Source organism: Exophiala viscosa (assembly GCF_022695815.1).
Source record: "Exophiala viscosa unplaced genomic scaffold EDD37scaffold_3, whole genome shotgun sequence".
NCBI lineage: Eukaryota > Fungi > Ascomycota > Eurotiomycetes > Chaetothyriales > Herpotrichiellaceae > Exophiala > Exophiala viscosa.
The window spans coordinates 1,362,859-1,381,743 of NW_026944355.1; the positions used below are offsets into that span (position 1 = coordinate 1,362,859).

At 51.0% G+C, this 18,885-nt stretch overlaps 4 protein-coding genes across 4 annotated transcripts; all 4 read right to left on the reverse strand.

Moving 5' to 3' along the window:
- Positions 1–73: 73 nt before the first annotated feature.
- EDD37DRAFT_626315 (glycosylphosphatidylinositol deacylase) lies at positions 74–3,512 on the reverse strand. Its single transcript, XM_062816295.1, has one exon. It carries the CDS (start codon positions 3,424–3,426, stop codon positions 334–336), a length of 3,093 nt encoding a protein of 1,030 aa, XP_062671964.1. The 5' UTR covers positions 3,427–3,512; the 3' UTR covers positions 74–333.
- A 448-nt stretch (positions 3,513–3,960) lies between these two features.
- EDD37DRAFT_626316 (putative NADP-dependent alcohol dehydrogenase C 2) lies at positions 3,961–5,349 on the reverse strand. Its single transcript, XM_062816296.1, has one exon. The coding sequence runs from the start codon at positions 5,064–5,066 to the stop codon at positions 4,077–4,079; it is 990 nt and encodes a 329-aa protein (XP_062671965.1). The 5' UTR covers positions 5,067–5,349; the 3' UTR covers positions 3,961–4,076.
- A 600-nt stretch (positions 5,350–5,949) lies between these two features.
- EDD37DRAFT_693060 (nucleotide-sugar transporter-domain-containing protein) lies at positions 5,950–13,191 on the reverse strand. Its single transcript, XM_062820055.1, has 9 exons — positions 12,730–13,191; positions 12,648–12,677; positions 11,607–12,590; positions 11,351–11,556; positions 11,086–11,269; positions 10,701–11,058; positions 10,517–10,651; positions 8,621–10,470; positions 5,950–8,571 (listed from the first exon to the last, which is right to left on the reverse strand). The coding sequence occupies exons 1-9, from the start codon at positions 12,799–12,801 to the stop codon at positions 6,301–6,303; spliced, it is 6,090 nt and encodes a 2,029-aa protein (XP_062671966.1). The 5' UTR covers positions 12,802–13,191; the 3' UTR covers positions 5,950–6,300.
- Positions 13,192–13,592: 401 nt separating this feature from the next.
- EDD37DRAFT_330059 (uncharacterized protein) lies at positions 13,593–16,324 on the reverse strand. Its single transcript, XM_062811553.1, has one exon. The coding sequence runs from the start codon at positions 16,023–16,025 to the stop codon at positions 13,758–13,760; it is 2,268 nt and encodes a 755-aa protein (XP_062671967.1). The 5' UTR covers positions 16,026–16,324; the 3' UTR covers positions 13,593–13,757.
- Between the last annotated feature and the right edge of the window lie 2,561 nt (positions 16,325–18,885).

Consider the following 18,885-nt stretch of genomic DNA (forward strand, 5'->3'; position numbering starts at 1 on the left):
CGAGAGTTGCACCCAAAGTATATCATTGTTCCAACATAGGGTAGCTTAGAAACCAAAGAGCGAAGATGGAAGACAGACGTTAAACGTTTGTTCATTAGGGCTTCCATATATCCTGGAAATATATATACAAATGCAGCCTCTTGCGGGGACTTGGAGGATGCTGAGTCCATGTCCGGGGTTGTGCAAACACTCCATGCAACAGCTGCTCATGGCGAACAGATGCATTAGAATGCCTTGAAGGACTAATGCATCGATACACAGAGTTCCACAACGAGCTTCGGTACTCACACAAACGCCTGTGTTCCCATCTCTTCAATCCCTCCAGACCGCTGTTCAGGTCTTGATACGCTGCCGGTAATTCGAAAAATGTAACAGCACCAACCACAAAGCAATGATATTCGCAATGTAATGTAACCTGTACGCATACGTCATGCCATACAGCGCCGAGTAGACCGCCAGAGCGAAGAACAATAGATTCGTCGCCCACCTGAACGATCTGACCGAGGGCACCATCATGCCGCTGGACAGAGTCTCAACCAACAAGATAAACGGCGCTATCGACAAGACGTTGTGGTGTGATGAGAACGGCGTCAACCAGTGTACCGCCATATTATGGATCCAAACAACCAGGGTCGGTAGATTTATCGGGAGGACCCAGAGCATTAGTATAAGAATCGAGTAGGTGTAGTTGAAGAAATTATGCGCCGCTCCGGATCTAGATTCTTTGGCATGGCGCAACGCGCGTGCGCAAGTCGTAAGCTGTACAATGCAAGCGACCACATACGCGAAAGGATAGGGTATAATTGTTGCAACAAGAAACAAGAGGACTGCCGTGTTGATAGCCCGGCGTCGTGGTGTCCTGGCAATAAAGGCGGAAGCAACGCCCTTTTCGCCGTCGTCAAGCTTGACGTTACTCTGAGAAACGAGGCTAGTGATGTTGACAACGCCATCTAGCAGGGCCAAGATAGCGTAATTTAATATCACGCATGCCCCTATGCTGAGTAGACCAGCCAGCGGGACGAGAAACCAGAAAAAGGTGTCCTGTGATCCAAGAAGAAGGTCGTTTTGCGCAAAGTTAACAGCTGTGCCATTAGCCTGCGGGTGATGGTCCGGTTGAATGTTGGCGGTACCCGCCGTTGTAAAGGCAGTCGCGAAGAATGTCATCGACAGCAATAAAATTGGTAAAGGAAGTCTCAGGCTTTGGTCCAGACTTTCCGAGAACGAGATGAAGACCCCAGAGTTGTCATAGACCCTAAACTGCTTCCTCAAGACCATGGCTACCACAAGCAGAGGAAAGGCTGCAAAGACAGTCCTGTACCTGACCACGAGCTTGCCCAAGCTGCCCACTGGATCTGCTCGCAGGCGAACTTCCAAGGAAGAATTGCAGGTAGGATCTGACCAGATCTGGAAAGCAACGCCAGATTTAGGCTCACGCCCATCCAATGTAGGTGGCATGAACGGGGCCACACCGTGGAGGTTGACGTCTCCTTGTTTGAAGTTGACGAAGAACTTCGACTCATGCGGATTTTCGATGTGTTGCCTCACCAGTGGCGTAAACAGCTCGGAGTCTGCACCACAGCCGTGCTGACGAACTTGGAGCGAATAGGTCAATAAGCTCGATCGTAGTGAGGGCACACGAATATCTGTCACCACAGGACGCGTAGGTGGGAGTTCGACGTTCAAGCCGCGAAGCAAAAGCCTCGGAAGGCCGACGCTCGCATCGATGACAGAGTCGGCGTTTGACACGATTTCTGCATATGCCCAGCCGTTGCTGATCTCTGTTGACTTGTCAACAATGGCGACAAATTGGTAGTCCTGGAGATCTCTCAGGTCGTAATTCAGATAGGTGAAAGGTTGTTGCTGTTGTGTATCGAAGGCATTCTGCGAGCTCCTGGTCGATGCTGGGAGCAGGATACCATCACCAGCTGGTCTTTTGCAAGCCAGTCGTGTTGCACTGGCATCCCCATGGGAGAAGTCAAATTGGACCGGCAGTGGCATGGATGTCAGGCCTCCTGCAAGTGGAAAAGCGCTGCAGAACAAGACCTCCATCTTGTCAAAGCTACCCTGTGCATCCATCCGTTGATCTGTCAAGAACGAGAAGCGTTTCGAGGTAGAGTTGTCGACCACAGGAATAGGCAGCAGAACGGCGGATTGCTGGTCCTGTGCTCCGAGTTGCCGGAAGGTGACATTGTTGTCTTTAGCCACCGATGACCTGGACTGATCACCTAAAGTAAGCAGGACTTCGTGTGTTGTTTCTCGAATAGTCTTCGGTGTTTCCTCTTCTAGGCCCGTGAGAAACCATTTCCTGAAGGCTTTCATTCGTTCGGCACGTGGCTTTGTCTGACCAGCCCGACGGACGTCCACAACATCGTACAGTGAGCGTATGATGACCTTCCTCACTTGATCCGCCCATGTGATGGCTAGATGGTCCATAGAAGTCCAGACATTGGGTATGCTCGACGTGAAGACAGTGAAACCGTGGCTTTCTGGAACAAGAGACGCAATGTTGGTATAGTCCGACGGAACTGTAGTGTCTCGTCCTCCTCCGGCAATAGATATCAACGTTGTATGCCAGAGAGGATTGTTACTGGCCCATCTCTGGAGATAAGACTCTCGCCAGTACTGATTGACCTGCTGATACAGAGATACAACATCTGCATCGAAGGTGACTGGTGGTCGCGCATGGGGAGTCGACATGGTGATGATCGTGTTGACCGAGTTCGCCTGGTATTTCGGCGTGACAAGGACTGTACGCGCCACTATTCCACCCATCGAATGACCTATGAGTATGACGGAGCTTGGATCTGGCAACTGCGGATCACGGCGTAGCCGGTTACCGTCATGATACAATGAGAGTATGTAGGCGACGGCTTCGTTGACATACTCGGCCTGATCCAAAAGTGTCTGCCCATGGAACGCAGAGAGGTCCTCGTTGAAGTCGATTGTGAAAAAGTCAAAGGCCCGGACGCCCTCTTTCATGGTGTTTGCATCATGCCGCAGCACGTTGTGATAGTAGCGGGACGCTTCGGAAGATAGCGAACGGACTTGCTTGTAGCTCCCAGCATTGCCCGGTATGAAGAGTACCGGGGCTCCCCTCAAACCGATGTTATCTTGTGTATATTCGTCGACCCCCTCTTCCCGATACAGATATAATGAATATTTTGTTGCAAAGCGGGAGTGTTCGGTATCGAAGCCGGACAGCTTGATGTATGTCGGCGTCATCATGGACATGACACACCCTTGAGGGTCGAGTTGGAGCTTGAGGGAGGACCTAACAATGATAGAGAGCGACAGGAGCGCGAGGGCCGTGGTAATGAGCGTCAATGGCCGCCATGTCCAAGGGCTCTGAGCTCGAATCTTGCGAAGGCCACGTACATCAGCATTGGATTGACTGTCGCCCACCTCCTGCTTGGGCTTCAGCAGCATTGTCGCCGATGTACGTCTGGCCAGAGCCAGCCCTCGAGGACAGTGGTCAGACCTTTCTTGTAGAGAACGACCTGAATGAGATAGCGCAAGCGAAGAAACAAGGAATCGGGAGACCTGCGATTTCGGGCAGAATTGGGGGCGGAATAACGCTGTTCCGACAAATTGGGCTAGTGACGCTTGGCTTCCAAGGTCCTTATCCTGATCATCCATCAAAATGCCATCAAAAGATATCGAGAAGCTTGGACAAGCGACTTCGATCACACGACAATTGCCGTTCCTTTTGTCAATGAGTGTCACATTGAGACGCACGGTCCGCACCACACTGCAACTGTGTTGAATCCAATGGTGTTTTGAGGATGACCTTCAACGCAGATGTACTTGGTACAACTTCAAATCTCGCTTTTCTGGCTAAGCCACTCACTCAATCACCACATACAGTTGACGCGTCATGCCCGCGTCTCTCCGTGGCTTGACGTGCATGGCTGCTACTATGTTTACAATGTGAGTTATAGGACAGCCTAGAGTGGGCGTGAATGAACCGATAAAATCAGGTATTATATGTCTTCAGAAGTCTAGCATGAGTATTCCCTCCCAGGTAAAAATGACTGCGCTCAAAGTACTTTTACAAGATCTCGCTGCAAACCCCATGATTATGCGACCAACACACCACGATATCTCATCTGTCCGTTCTCTAGCGTTTCAAAGGCCTTGTTGATTCCGTCCAAAGTCATAGGGAACGTCTGGATGATGGGCCTAATATCATGCTTGGCCGCAAACTCCAACATCTCCCTGTGAATCTGTCTGGCCGCCACCAAGCTACCCTGCACTTTCAGTTCCTTCAGAATGATAGGCATGTAAGGCATCTTTAGATCCTCCATGCTGACAGTCAGAGGGAAAATGGTGCCCCCAGCCGCCATGATGCGGAGATACATGTTCCAGTCCGGTTGTTGTGCAGTAGTAACCAGCAAGTGGTCGATAGGCTCCGGGACCTCAAGTTCGCTGACACCCTTGGTGGCATAGAACTCGGTGGCGCCCAGCTTCATGGCCTCGTCCTTCTTGCTTTCCGTGCCCGAAAACACCACGACCTGACAACCCATGCGCGAAGCAAATTGAATAGCAAGGTGTCCGAGACCGCCAACCCCGATAATGCCCACACGGTCGGTGCTTCTGATATTGTACTGCTGCATTGAGTTGAACACCGTGGCTCCTCCGCACATCAATGGGGCGGCATCTTCCGACTTCATGCCTTCGGGGACCTGGAATAGAAAGTCTTCCTTCCACACCGCGTACGCTCCCATGGAACCTTGGTCCAGATCGGCGTCGCCGTACATTTTGCGCTGTGGGCACAAGGTCTCGGTGCCGCGAAGGCATTGCTTGCAGTGACCGCAAGCGTCGTGCTCGTAACCCCAGCCTGCTCGATCGCCCTTCTTGAACATGGTTACATTGCTGCCGACTTCCTCGACGATGCCAACGCCTTCGTGGCCCAGAACCATATCGGCGCCCTTATAATGAATGTCGGTACCGCAGAGGCCGCTGTGCGTGACCTTGACCAGGACTTCTTTGGGACCGACTTCCCTATGCGACGTTCCTTCCACGATCTTGCTCCCCTTGGAGCCCTTGAATACTTTGAAGTCAACCATCTTTGCAAACGTGTTGAGTGTAGGTATGGAGTTGTGGTATATGGAGCAAGTCTTGCTGTTTGGTCTGTCTTATTCGTGGTCTTGTGAATAATGGAAACCGGAGCAGCCTCAAAGGTCAGGGTGTTCCGAGTATTTATACAAAGTCTCTCTACAGACCAAAGAAAACAACATTAGTAACAGGCAGATCCATAACAAACCCTGAACAGCCGGAATCTTTTTCTTCTGCTTTCATCAGCATTCTGGTTTGTGCCATTGACTGACATCATGCTGAAGTCAAGGGGAAGCGCGCAGTATGCTTCGGCAAGTCTTCGAGTAGAAAAAATCCGAGCACGACCCACGTAAACTCTGGGGAACAATGCATTTTTTCGCATCTCGGATCCACATAACAACGTCTTCGATCTGCCTGCATAGGCTTGATTTGTGACACATGCATTTGTCACGGAGCAATCGCCATATTGAGGGCAATTTCGCTCGTGGCTTGAGGTGCTGCGCAGAGGAAGCAAACCCCGGGACAACATGATAAGGCGAGATTCGAGACAAGCGAGAGAAGCGAGCATAGTACAAAGCCAATCTCCTACAGGCCAGCCCGTTTTGTGGCTACTTTGGACGTGACAGACCGTGTGCATTCGTTTCCTTGGAGGCTCGTTATCATCTCGTACACGATATCTTCTGGTTCATGACAAACAGCGACCAGATCTTCAGGGTTTGAAGGCTTGAAAGCGCTTTCTTCAACTATTCCCGGTGACGTTGGTGCCGCCCGGATATGCACTCCGCCGGATAAGGAAGTTACCCGACCCCTGGCCGTACATATTACATAACCTGGCCGTGGAGCCGGGATTGTTTCGGCATCTCAAAAAGTCCATATCTCCTCGAAGTTTTCCATGTACTAAGTCGCCACTTGACATTGTCTCGACACCAAACCTGCTTTCATCATCATTGCTATGGGAGGGTGTTCCCAGATATCTGATGCTTTCTGCCACTGCGGCTTCACTGCAAGTCACCACGATGCACAGTTGATCTGACACAAAATATAGAATGACCGCAAAGGCGAAGTGCGACTCGTTGTAGAAGCGCATTCACCATATCAAATCATCTTCTCTAGAACTGACTGCGAGCACTCTTATGCGAGCTCGTCTCCCATTCTTTTCTACCCATAACAGCTGACTGGTCCAGCTTGAGTGACCTCCTCGCAACCACATCTCATCGTCTTCCATCAGCCGAGCTCTTGGTCATCTTAGATGATCTCAACATAGTCGTGAAACTCATCATACAGCCATTGATCAATGCCTTCCCACTTCTTCTTCTGGTCTTCTTCGTACAACCGTTTCCGTCTCTCTTCTTCGGTTTCGTCTAGGGATACGCTAGACACGAGCTCTCCAGCGGGACCACTGTCATCTTGCCATGTTGAGTCTTCCGGAGTAGTGACCGCGGGAGAGGTCTCACTGCTGTCCATCGCGGCAGCAGTCTGAGTGATCGATCCGTTGGTCTCAACCTCTTCCGTCAAACATTCGCTGAAGTCTACCAAAGTTTCGAGGAAAGCCTCCTCTGCTTCGAGAGCTGGCTCTTCATGAGAGTGGTCTTTGATTGGACTGGACGTGTTGCCTGTGATGAACAAGCTTTCACCAGACATCTGGACATCTGACAGAGCAACGTGCTCAAGTGGTGGTTCGAATCCGCCGAAGTCGACTTGAGACATCAGGAAACCATCCGGTATATCGTCTATCGGACATAACTTTGCGTCAGTGGGCTCCGGTACGTCAAAACCTACACCCTCCGCGTGCGTGCTGATGCCTGGCGGGACCTTATCACAGTCACAGTCGTCCATCGAGTCGTCCGAGAAGTGGAAGAGAGGGTCGTCAAGATTTCCAGTAGACTTTTTGAACTTCTTCTTGTTGTCCAGGCTCGGATCTTCATCTTCCCTCGCAGGGAGTCTCGTCTCTGCTCCAGACTTGGCCCCCTCGAGGCTGAGTTCCGGGTCAAGGTCCATTGGATCCTGAGCTGTCGACGTTTTCGGCCTCTTGGCTGCAGGATGACTAGTCGAGGCCTTCCGGACCCTTCTTATGCCATGATTGCGCTTCTCGGCGAGGTCGTCCGCCATACCTGCTTGCAAAGCCTCCTGGGTTGACGAGTCGCTCTTTTGCTTGGTGCTTGACAAGCTGGTAATCTTGGTTTGTGCTTTGTCTCCATGCCTGATCTTCGGTTCTTCCTTCGGACGGCGTTTGGGTCTGACAACCCCCTCCTTGCAACACTTGTGCTTGCAACTCTTGTTCCGCTCGTTGCAATCGTGCTGGCATGTCCACCGTCCGTTGGGGAGTCGCATTGGTTCTTTATAGGTTGACACATCGGTGTCATCGTCCGGCTCATACTTTGCTTGGACCCTGACCCTCGCACATCCATCCGAAGTCTTGCGGTGCTTCGTCTCGGCTCCGCGGTCAAGTATGTCATCGATATCCTCGATCACCCCAATCTTGGAATCCTTTGCATCAATGAACAGGAGATCTTGGTCATCAATCCCGCCGTCGTCGAATTCCTCGTCATTTTGCGATGGAACGGGTGGCGGGTTCCTGCCATTCTCTAAGGAAACAGCCTTGTGAGTAACCTGTACATCCGGTTGCCTGGGATACACCGAACTGGGAATATTGATCAAGTATAACTCAGCATACTTGCATGTTCCTGCAACCTCATCACACATCACATAGCACTTTATGTGATTAGTGGGTTTTGTAAGCTGCACAGAGAGGAAAAACTCTTCGCCTCGCTGCAGCGTTTTTGCATTGCATCTCCGGAAGTCGACCAATTCACCATCAGACGTCTCTGCGATGAAACAGACGTAGATCATCCTACGATTGTAGACCAGTGGCGCAGTGTTATTGAGGAAGCCGACTTGCGCAACGACGTTGATTGTTGCTCCATGGCCACTCTTCAATTTTCTGCCGGTCTCCTTGATTGACACCCGCAAGTCAGGGAAGCTTTCGAGTTTCTTCAGCAGAGTCTGACCATACGGTGGATTCTTCCCCAGTATCAGTTCAATTCGAGAAGCTTCGGTATTGATGAGTGTGTCAATGCTGTTGATTGAGGCTGATGCAAGCTTCCGAACTGCAACCTCACCGAGCCCTTCAACTTGCCTCAGTTGGCTTGCAGTGTTGTCCCATACATGGGCCGCAAGACTCCGGCTTAGCTCAAGAGCATTTCTGACCGAGACGGCGTCCTTCCGATAGATCTGACAGTCAATTATGCATCGTATCAAACGGCTCGCATGAATGAAGACTGTGACTTTATCAAGACGGTGCTGTTGATGATGCTTTCTGTAGTTCTCAGCATCGGGAATTGCGACATTGCCCAATTTTGCTTGAATGAGCAGTAAAATCTTGTGCTCCTGAAGGGCAATATCGACTTTGATGGGGAACTTTATTTCAGGGGCTTTGTTGATCTCCCTGTAGAAGGACTTTTCGCTCGCCAGCAATCGCACCTCTCGGAACTCTTTCGCCCCAGCTAGCACCGTCAACTAGAAGACCAGTCAGCTTCTGTTGCCTGTAGAAGAAAGGTAGAAATACAATTTCTGACATCTTGGCTCTAGGAGGTAACCCGACGAAAGATTTCATGGTGTCGAAATTGACATAGTATCGTGCCATGGCGTCTCCGAACTCCGTCAGCGTCAAGCGAGGTTCCTTGTTGACAAGGCCCGCTTCGGTAAGTAATGCTACATCCTTTCGGCATAGCTGATCCAGGAGGTCGTCATCACCAGGAGTATCAACCACCTCTTTGAGTTGATAGTGAGCAGGGTTCTGCCTCAGGCGCACAGACAAAAAGGTACTCCCAAGCCATTGCTTTGCTGTGAGCAGGTCGTATACCGTACCCAGGCCGATTTCAGCATTGAGATGCTCAATCAAGTTTTGATGCAGACAACTTTCCAAGACTTCTTCTCCTGTCACCATCTTTTGGTAGCGAGTCACCTTTTCTTTCCTCGTGAGGATGACTGCACATGCAGACGTCTCAAATTGAGGCCGCCCTGCTCTCCCAAGCATTTGCATGACTTCCAAGTCGGCGTATTCCTGGAAGCCATTGGCTGTCCATGCGGTAGTTCCTTTCAGGATCACCAAATAACATGGTAGATTGACGCCAACGGCCAGCGTAGAAGTGCTGCAGATGACATTTATTTGTCCATGAAGAAATGCTTGCTCAACGGCTCGTCGATCGACCGGATCTACACCGGCATGATGGAAACCCACCCCGGCAAGAGATGTGACTCTCAACTCCGAGCACGTCAAAGACACCGGTCGGCTCGGGCCCTTCCAGAGACGATGTGCTGGGTTCGATTTTGACCATGTTTCTGCCAGCGCCTTCGCGGTGGCGATGGATGATTTCCGAGTTGAACAGAAAATCATCACAGGCTTGCCACGTCCATGTTGTGAAATGATCTCGGGCAGCCGCTGCGTCAACGTCGAGTCGAACACAAAGTCATTGCCTCTTGCCTCAAACCCGTAGACATGTTTCTTAAGTTCGACTGGTCGGAAGGTCTCCCCAAAAACCTCCCTGATGGCTGGTAAATGGGGGGAAGTGGAATTTCTTCCCAACCAGGCAGCGATGTCTTCTGAATTTGGTACCGTAGCAGACAACGCTACGAATCTAACACTAGATGCGACGGACTTCATCCGTGACACAACTGCTTCCAACGTTGCACCTCGCCACTCTTTCAGAATGTGCACTTCATCCACAAGGAAGAGCTTGACAAGTTGTATGAGCTTTGCGTGATCTTTCCACTTTCGAGTGACACTGTCCCACTTCTCCGGTGTTGTTATGATGATGTTGGCACTTTGAACGTTCCGCAAATCTTTCTGCTCGGTGTCACCAGTGAGTTCAGCACACTGCAAATTGAGAGCACCAAACTTCGTTTGCCAGTCCGCAAATCTTTCAGAGCATAGCGATTTTGTAGGCGCTTGGTAGACCACTTTGAAGTCAGTGCCACGCGATTCGCCCATGATTCTACATATTGCGAGTTCCATAATGACCGTCTTGCCGCTCCCTGTCGGGGCAGAGACAACAAGATTGTCATCGGTTTTGAAAGCGTGAGCAAAGCACTTGGACTGAACCGCATTGAATATCTCAAACTTGAAGACCGAGCGAAGCTGGTCAGGTAGTGCTGTAGAGGGCACCAGCTGTATCCCTTGTACAATGGGCAAGGGGTGACCAGACATATTAGTCGAAAGTGGACGGTGTTCTGGGTGGTCAACCTTTGATCTCTGTTCGTGGCTTGTATAAGGTTGCTCCAGTAGGAGATTCAAGCCTCTTGGTGGGTTGTTCTTGCTTTTCTGGCGGTTACCGAGGACGTGTGTGGTAGGGCTTGTCATCGGCTGACCTGGTGAGGAGGTAGGAGGTTGTAGTGTCAGAGTGTTACGCCGGCCACCTTCAACACCTGTAAGATGCTATCACTCTTGATTGTAGAAGCTTACCGAATGATGATGTTGCCGAGGCGTCTGTGTTGCTCATGACTGGTGTTTGTGGCGGTTTTGATAGAGCCGTTCGTGCGGAGACTTGAGAAGGATGGAAGCTGTAGGTTTGTGTACCCTCTGCAAGGAGCCGTCTGTCTGCTTAGATGTGAGAGCGGACACGGCAGGTCGTGGTAGCAAGTCTCACCGAACTCGTCTAGATCATTGTCGGCTTCATCACGGAATGGCTGATTGAGCAGGGTTCGTGCTGAGCGTGCTTGCGGAAGAGTCTGAGAGAAGTACCGCTCAGCGGCAGTATAAGAGGTCCGTGATCTGAGTTCCGGCCGCTGGATCGGAGGCATTGTGCCCGAACCAGCTATAGAATCAGATCTGAAATTGGGGAGAATGCGTTTGGTGGGATCCATGACGCAGTATGTGGGCTGCCAGGATGGACAGGCTGTGCAAGTGTGGATGCCGACCAGTGTAGCACAGAAGGTTGTCAAGCAGAAAAGAAGTATTGTCATCCAGGCCGAGATGGGGGATGCAGGTGGGCGAGATGCATAAGTCTTCAGAGGAAGGTGCGAAGGACATACCACTGCAGCACGTGACCATCTCTCACCTATTGATACATTCTCGTGTCTTGTACTCCAGCGATGACCTAGTACAAATCTGTGGAAAGCCTGCTGAGTATTATTACATCCATCATAAGCATTCTGCTTCCCGAGCACGTGTAGTGTATCCAGAGTGCTTTGCTTTTCCAATCGTAGACCCATCGTCCTGACATTCATATCATTTCAATCGTCATTTTTCATAAAATAACCCATCGATTCATTCTTCCGCTTCTTGTGATTGGGTGACCCGGGCCGTGATGTCGCCAGTGCGGTATGTTCATGACTCAATGGAGTCTTGGGGATTTGTATTGACATGTCATGCATGTCTGCCACAGTGTCGAGGGACGACTTCTCGTCACTGTATATCCTGATTGCTGGCGCTCTTTGTACCCGAGATGCTTCGGCGTTGTACAGGAACGTGCTGGCAAGCACAATGGACGCACCAAGGAGAAACTATAAAAACATTAGCAGAACTCTCAGGGGCACAGGGAGGGGCCAAGTACATGAGCAGTCAAAGTGTAGTCAAAGAATACAAAGCTCGCCAAGCTGCTGAGTACCATGCTTATACTCAAGGCAAAGTTCTTGGAGATGTTGTCCGCATAATAGATTGCAAAAGCTGCAACAACAGCGCCGACTGTTTGCACGAGGATGGACGCGACAACAACTGAATTGTAACCTGCAAAGAAGCCATACTTGGCCACTGTCTCGCCGTCCAGGAAGATAATCCCAACGAAGAACGCCGGGAAAAGTGAATAGATCGACAGCTGGACATTACGAATCCACATGGACGTAGCTTTGGGAGACTCCTTAATGACCTTCTCAAAGTAGACGCCAGCAAGACCGGAGGCGACGCAGACACCAACTACCGCGAGAAGTCCTGCCGAAGCATCCATGCCAGGTGTGTCCAGAGCCAATTCGTCCTCTTCAATGCCTTCGTAGGTGGCTGATCTTTTCGCAAGGCGAGAACCAGCTCCACTCAATTTGAAGTGTTCTCGCAAGGGATTAGTAGACCTCGACACGTAGATTCGTGCATGATGGCTTGACGCGAGTGCTGGCGAGGCTTCGTGCGGCCATGAAACGATCACGACTCCTACCATGAGGAAGACGAGGGAGATCCATTGTCTAACCGAAATCGACCTTCGCAGGATCAGAACACTCAGGACCGCCGTCACGAGGATTTTGAATTGGTATGTCACATGGAACGTCGCCGCATCAAGGTTGGATATCGCAACGTATTGCAGGCTGTTTGCCAATGTCCAAAGGCATGCCGGAATCGCAATCTTCCATGAATCGCCTCCAAAGATGGCGTTGCTCAACGCGCCCAGCAGGACCGTCGCGGTCGTAGATTGCGGTAAGGATAGGGAGATTTCGTAGAGGGCGATCGTGAGGCATACTACCAGTTTGAGAACTTCGACCAGGAAAACGGCGGTCGAGGGAAGGTAGCGGTGTCCGTCCGGGGTGGGCATAACCCGAGAATAATGGAGCAGCTGAGCTGAGGGTTAGTCTGGAGCATTTTGAGAGATCATGTCGCGGTCATAGCGTACCAATATGAATGCAGAAAACTGAACAGTCAACTGCGATCATTGTCAGTGCTACTCAGAAACTCGTAAAATCTTAGCTGCTTACAGTGCTCAAACAAATACTCCGTAACGACGCTCCCAAGATCCTGGGCGAACCGCCCATGCGGTCTAATCCCATGTCGGCGGTGAAAACACTGTATGTAACCTAAAATATCGACCGCGGACTTGGAAAGGATCTTGTCGTCGAATTTCTTGGAGGCTCGCTCTGCGCCAGGCAGAGTGCGCTTGGTCGCTACAAAACACAGGGCGGTCGACCTAAGGAGTGGACAGTTCTTTGTGTGAGGAGTTGCCAGCTGCAGGTGTCCTTCGACACGTTGAACCATAAAACAAGGATAGCAGTAGTGTAGAAATGATCAAAAGGTCACCCGACACCGCGGAACGACGAGTGAATGAATGACTGATTCTCGAATAACGAACACAAAATACAGGAAACGATTGGCGAAGGGTGGACTTTGTGCCTGGCGCGTCCATTGGGTGTTGTTCCAAAAAGCATCTCCGTTCAAGGCATTTTTCTGGGAGAACTTGTCCGATTCAATACCTGCCTGCGTCATGACCCAACACACCATACCTACTTAAAACTAACTGTGGGCGCTGGATTTGCCGCCTCGGGCGCTGGGAACTCCCAAAGGAGTTTGTACCCGCAACTTGTCTACCCAAATCATCCTGCAGGCCATGACGACGAGTGCCAAAGAAGATTGGAACATAAATGTGCTTACGGCAAAGAAGGGTGTCGACTTCCACGATTTCGGAGTACCCAACCTACTGGGGACGTTGCGTATAATTACTATGTAATAAGCCAGCATCGTCATCAAATCCAGCAAAGACCTGTAAGAGATGCACTGACATCGAGGTCTAGCACCGGTCATTAGTCAGTCATTGGGCCCCAGTCCCACAAACCACTATCGTGCATCAACCGATCCAGTCACTGGAATCCAACCTCCTCGTCGTCACTCATCAGTATGAAGAAAAATATATTATAGTACAGTCAGGAAACGTGCCGGCCTGTTCTCGGCTCTCTCACTCCAGGAGCCGGTCAATCGGTGAACAAAAGGAACAAATACAAATTGATGATGATCAATGGGCCGCTGTGAGCGCCGTCCTGGCCTCCCACCCGTGATATGGCCAATCAATGAAGTCTTGTGAAGAAATGTCGTCCCGATCCGGTACGGAGGACAGCTTCTCAAGCGTCCTCCTATAATTCTTTTCTCGCCGGGTGCGCGATGCCTCCCTCGAATTGTCTGTTGACGTGGAGAGAAATGTTGCCCGGCTTAGGCGACTGGTACCATTTGCGGTCGCCAGAAGGTTCGGTGAGACCTTAAGAAAGAGGCTGTCTTCAAGAGCCACTGAACTGTCAGATCGAAAACTTGCGAAAGAAAAGCTGGTGCTCTGTTCGATTGATCTGTTGGTCTGAAATGTTGTGATAGAAGATCCGTCCGACACAACGTCCGCGTAAATATGTCCCCTCATGTCTGGACTGCGCGTTCGCGGGTGCATTGCCTCTTTGGGCACGACGCACGACTCTTGTGGTTGCCGTGTTTGTTTTGTGGGATCCTTCCCCGAGCCTCTGAGTGCTTGCATCCGTGGGTCAATCCTGCTTCCGTTGACTTGATTCAATGCCTTCCTCAGTCTCATTGCCGTCAACAACGATTCTTCGTGTTTGGTGACGCTGACTAGCCTCGTGCTCTCTATGCTTAGGTTGTCCGAGAAGCGGGAGCCTAGAATCGAGGTACGTGCTGATGACGGCATGTCCGTAGGGGTTGGAGGAAATGATGTAAGCAGATCAGCTTCTTCTGGGGTTGTCTCTGACGACTGATCGCTAAGATACGTGGCCCGGTCATGAGGTCCTCTCTCATGAGGACGTTCGATGGACGGTCTCGGAGCTGTTCTAGGGTGATTGTGGCGGACGCGTTTCAAACTCGGAGTGGCTTGTATGGATGCATTTTGTTTCGTGTCGACAGTTTTCGCCGTTCCAATGACGATGTCCGAGTCGATCAGAGACTCGACCGCGATGCTATCTCGCAGCTGAGGCAAAGTCTCCTGACTTGTTTCTGCTTCAGGTTGGTCGGGTTCATCGTCATCCGAAGATGAAAGGTCAAGGACACTCGTATGGTGTAAGTCATTCGCAGCCAGAGAATTGGCCTTGGCTTTCGTCGAAGTTGTAGAAAGATGCTGCGGGTTCGGTTGTGAGAGCGTCGATTTGGAAGATTTGGCATTTAATGTCGAAACACGTGGTGGAATAGCATCGGGTGCCAGCATTGGCTTTTTGGAAGCCGGACGCGACACCTTGGGAAGATCTCGCTCAGAGTCTCCATTCAAGCCTTTTGGGGTATAGGTTTCGTCAGCATCACATGCCTTTGACAGCAGCCCTATCTTGCCGTTCTCGAAAGCAGCCTCCATTCCAGTGACAAAACTTTCATCTAGTTCAGGCTCGTCGATGGCCTCGTCTTCGCTGCTATCGCACTCGAATCCGTCGAACCAATGTTTTACTCCGACCTTGGGCCGTCGAACATTGACTTTAATGTGAGATGTGTCAGCTTGGGACTTTATCCGCTTTGCGGATGTTGTGGGCTTATGAGGGCTATTGGTGGTGGAGGTCATCGCATGGCTAGATCGAGGGGGGTTTTCGTGCTGGCGTTCATCCTTAGAGAGTGACACCTGTGTGGATAGCGCTGGTGTTGACTTCCAACCAACCTCTGAGAACGCGGTGGATCGCTGGTTACCGAATATAGATCGTGCAGGAGAATCAGGTGAGCGAAGGCTCAGCTTTGATGGCTTGTTCTCCTCCGTCTTTGAGGCTTTCTTAGGCTTTTTGAGGAGTCGCGTTTGCCGTTGTGAATCTTTATTTGGCGTGGTGGAATTGATCACATGTGGTGAGCCTTTGCGGAGGGCGAAGTCTCTCCTGGATGATTCAGATGTTTGCTGTGAAATGGACGAGGGCAGTGTCTGGGCATCGTAATGAGAGTTCAGTGTGGAAGACGACCCGTGGGGTGTTAGCCGCCGTGAGAAAGCGAGGTTTCCGGTTTCTGCGTTATTGCAGAATTCTTCATGCAACAACACAGATGATGCTTTCAGCTTGAGCTCTGGGGTCGTTTCAGGGCGTTCTGTAGAGGCCGTGGACGAGCCGAATTCGGTCGTGGCATCTGAGAGCGACAACGCTGGAACTCCTGCCGTATTCGAAGAGCTGATGCTCTGAGCGCGCGCTGTGTCGAGTGCCGCTTCGCTGAGACCCAGTATATGTTGTGCTTTGTTTTCCTTTCCGTCCGGTTTCCGTTCCTGCTTCTGTGCAGTGGATTTGCCCCTTCTCAATGAGCCCAGAACCTGAAATCTTTGCCCGCCACCCATGATGACTTGCTCGCCTGGTATGAGGAGAGGAGAGCCCTTCCTAAGTGTACATGGAAAGACAGGTTTGGCGATGAGGCTATGTCCTGCCCAACTCAGCAAACCATCTCTTATCGCCTGTCGTATTTCCTGTTTGTTTCGACACCGTCTTTTTGGAGTCTGCTGCAGAAGTCCCGCAGTTCGCTCTCTGGTTGCTGGTCTGGGAAGGTTTGGGCGGTCTGTGTGGGGATGGCGCGATTGAAGTGCCTCAGCCTTGAACCTGTAACAGTAGTGTCGCAAACGCAAAAGGCGGTCGATATCCTTGTGAACGTCGAGGGAGTCTGGCTGAAGGAGGTTCACGGGGAAAAGAGGGAGGAGAGGTTTGAAAGGCACAGAGGAGGTCCTAATCACATTCCGTGCTCTAGCGATGTGGGCGGATATCTACTATAACATTGATGAGCACTGAGGACTTCCAAGACAGGACTGGAGGTATAGGGCGGTGGAACCACGGCACCTTTGGCCCATGATGACGATTTGAAGAGGGAAAACGGATACCAAGAGCTAGTTGGGGACTTTCTGGACCTAAACAACCCCAGCTAGCGACGATCCATGGTGTTGTCGGATGGTGAAAGAGATTCATCAGCCGACACCTCTCATGTTGCATTGTGGACGGTGGTGGCTTTCCTTTTTCTCCCACTCTAGAGCCATCAAAGGTACGCTTTCAGCTTCGTATCCTGTACACCTCGTATTGCGAGGCTTGCTTGTATATTGGCCATCCAGTGGCAGACTCCCAGCACGACGCCCCTCCATGGGATCTCCCGTTGCAGACGGCTACCAAGTTCAGGGGTTTCGGCACCTGACAACCACAATCCTCCGGAGGGCTGGCGCTAACTTCCAAGGCATTTTCGCGAGCGGTGAGTGGCTAGCAGTGCTAGCACAAAGGATTGATGAACCTGAGGCTTACTAGACTCTCCGTTTTCCTGCATGATTTCAATCCAGCGGTCCAGGGGGCGGCGCCAAATTTATGGGGAGTATGGTCTTTAGCGCCGCCTACCGGGGCGCCAGGCCGCCAATCTCTGCCCGACCTTGGATAGAATAGATTCCTCCAAAGCTGGGCAAGATGAGTTTACAAGAGCCGTTTACTTAGTTCAACCTTAGGCATCCGCATGAGAAACGATGGTTCGCCGTGTTGAGTTTGCCGTTCGTTACGAGTCGTCGATCATCACCAACAAAGAATGCCCTGCGGATTGCTGCAAGAAGGAACCCCACAGAGCCCAATGCATAGTCGGCTTGTACCATGTGAGACTAATCGTACGCTTTTCGGTACCTGACCTTCGGGAGAGCGGTGTCTGCTAAGAGAGCACCTCGATAGATCGCGACGACTGCAGACCGTCATTGCACCTTGGCGACAATGTTGTCAGTGGATCAACGAGGTCAGATGGAAAAAGTTAGGAGCATGTTTATGATGAGTCTAGTAAAGTCAGGACCACGCTGATATCACTAAGTTACTACGAGTAGGTGGTTACCTCTTATACTTCCTCTGTGTGACGATCTGGGTTTCTTCATGATCGACACTTCATAAGGAGTGTATCTCGTTTCATCCTACTAAGCACGTCTTTGTCGTCCAGGCACCGATCAGCACACGTGCAGACCCTTGCGTTCAGACTCTCGGCGAGCTCTCCTATATCAAGTTACTTGACCTCATTCGGCAACGACTGTCGATGGAGCCGTACAATCGCTGGCGTAGCCCATGTCAGTTTCTACTCGGCACGATCCCTCCATGCTCATGCTCGCAACGGAAGGGGACCGGTCGATATTAATAAGCATTCGGGAGATGCTAATCTTGCGGCGAACTTTAGGTGTTACAGGAGACGAGTCTGGAAGTGATGGTTTTGCTGTCGCCATGTCCATGTTGTCAGAATCATCCCATGGAGTGCATGCATCGGTAGCAGCCAAAGCTGGATAGCCTCTGATGGGTGTCTCTTCCTCTGGTAGCACCGATTCCTGAATCGGTAAAGGACTCGCCTTCTGAATTGTGTTCTGTCTGGGATGACGCTCAAGGTCATCCATGTTCCGCAAGTGCGTCTTGCTGCTGACCTGCAACTTTTGAGCGCCCGCCATCTTTAGTCGTTTCGCTTTCGGAGCAGGCATATCGTTCCATCGTTTTGGTCGAGAAACTGGATCCTGCAAGGTGGAGACGAGATTGTTGCTGCGCTGAGAAGATGTCTTTTGCATGGCCTGTAGTTGCTTGCTCATGGTCGTGTCCCCTGGGTCGACTGGTGCAGCATCTTCTTCGCGATGGAGAGAGCGGACGCAGACAGCGACTTCATGCTTCCCAGCATCAAGCCTTCCGACCTCTTCTCCTTTATCTGTCCACAATATGTCGCATATTTTCTCACCATGCATGTCTGCAAGGTCTCCTTGGTCGACAAATCCTTGTGGTTGGTAGCCTACCGGGCACTCATTGTTGTAAACAAGGCTCATACCTAACCTGCGGCGCGCTACTACGAGTCAGTCAAGTCTCGAAGGTGATATTTCAAGAACAAACCAGGAAGGCGCGGCAGATCTTTCAATGAACGAAGTAGAGTACGTATGACTGCCTTGAAGCTTTTCTGAAAGTCTTCAAGCACCAAGGATCGCTTGGTCGGAGTCAATTCGATGCTACTGACTTGACCTTGCGTGTATGTGAAGACGAAAGAGTAGGTTTCGAGAACGGTAAGAGGTTCGCCGGCCTTTGTGACAAAGATTTGAAGCGTGTCTAGATAACCGTATTGCAGAGCTTCGAAGATCCCATCTTCCTGCAATAACAGTCAGTCAAGAAGGTCAACATCTCGAAGCACTGAAATGTCCACCAGCATATCGAGGAGCTGATCAGCTTTTGGAT

What these genes read in the sequence shown, in the direction of transcription:
- EDD37DRAFT_693060 (XM_062820055.1), bottom strand. Translation starts at nt 12,801, where the DNA reads ATGGGATTAGACCGCATGGGCGGTTCGCCCAGGATCTTGGGAGCGTCG. An exon ending in GATGGTCACGTGCTGCAGTG is followed by an intron (nt 11,059 to 11,085) that starts GTATGTCCTTCG and finishes CTTCCTCTGAAG; the next exon opens with ACTTATGCATCTCGCCCACC. An exon ending in CTCGGCAACATCATCATTCG is followed by an intron (nt 10,471 to 10,516) that starts GTAAGCTTCTAC and finishes CAGGTGTTGAAG; the next exon opens with GTGGCCGGCGTAACACTCTG.
- EDD37DRAFT_330059 (XM_062811553.1), bottom strand. Translation starts at nt 16,025, where the DNA reads ATGGGTGGCGGGCAAAGATTTCAGGTTCTGGGCTCATTGAGAAGGGGC.
- EDD37DRAFT_626315 (XM_062816295.1), bottom strand. Translation starts at nt 3,426, where the DNA reads ATGCTGCTGAAGCCCAAGCAGGAGGTGGGCGACAGTCAATCCAATGCT.
- EDD37DRAFT_626316 (XM_062816296.1), bottom strand. Translation starts at nt 5,066, where the DNA reads ATGGTTGACTTCAAAGTATTCAAGGGCTCCAAGGGGAGCAAGATCGTG.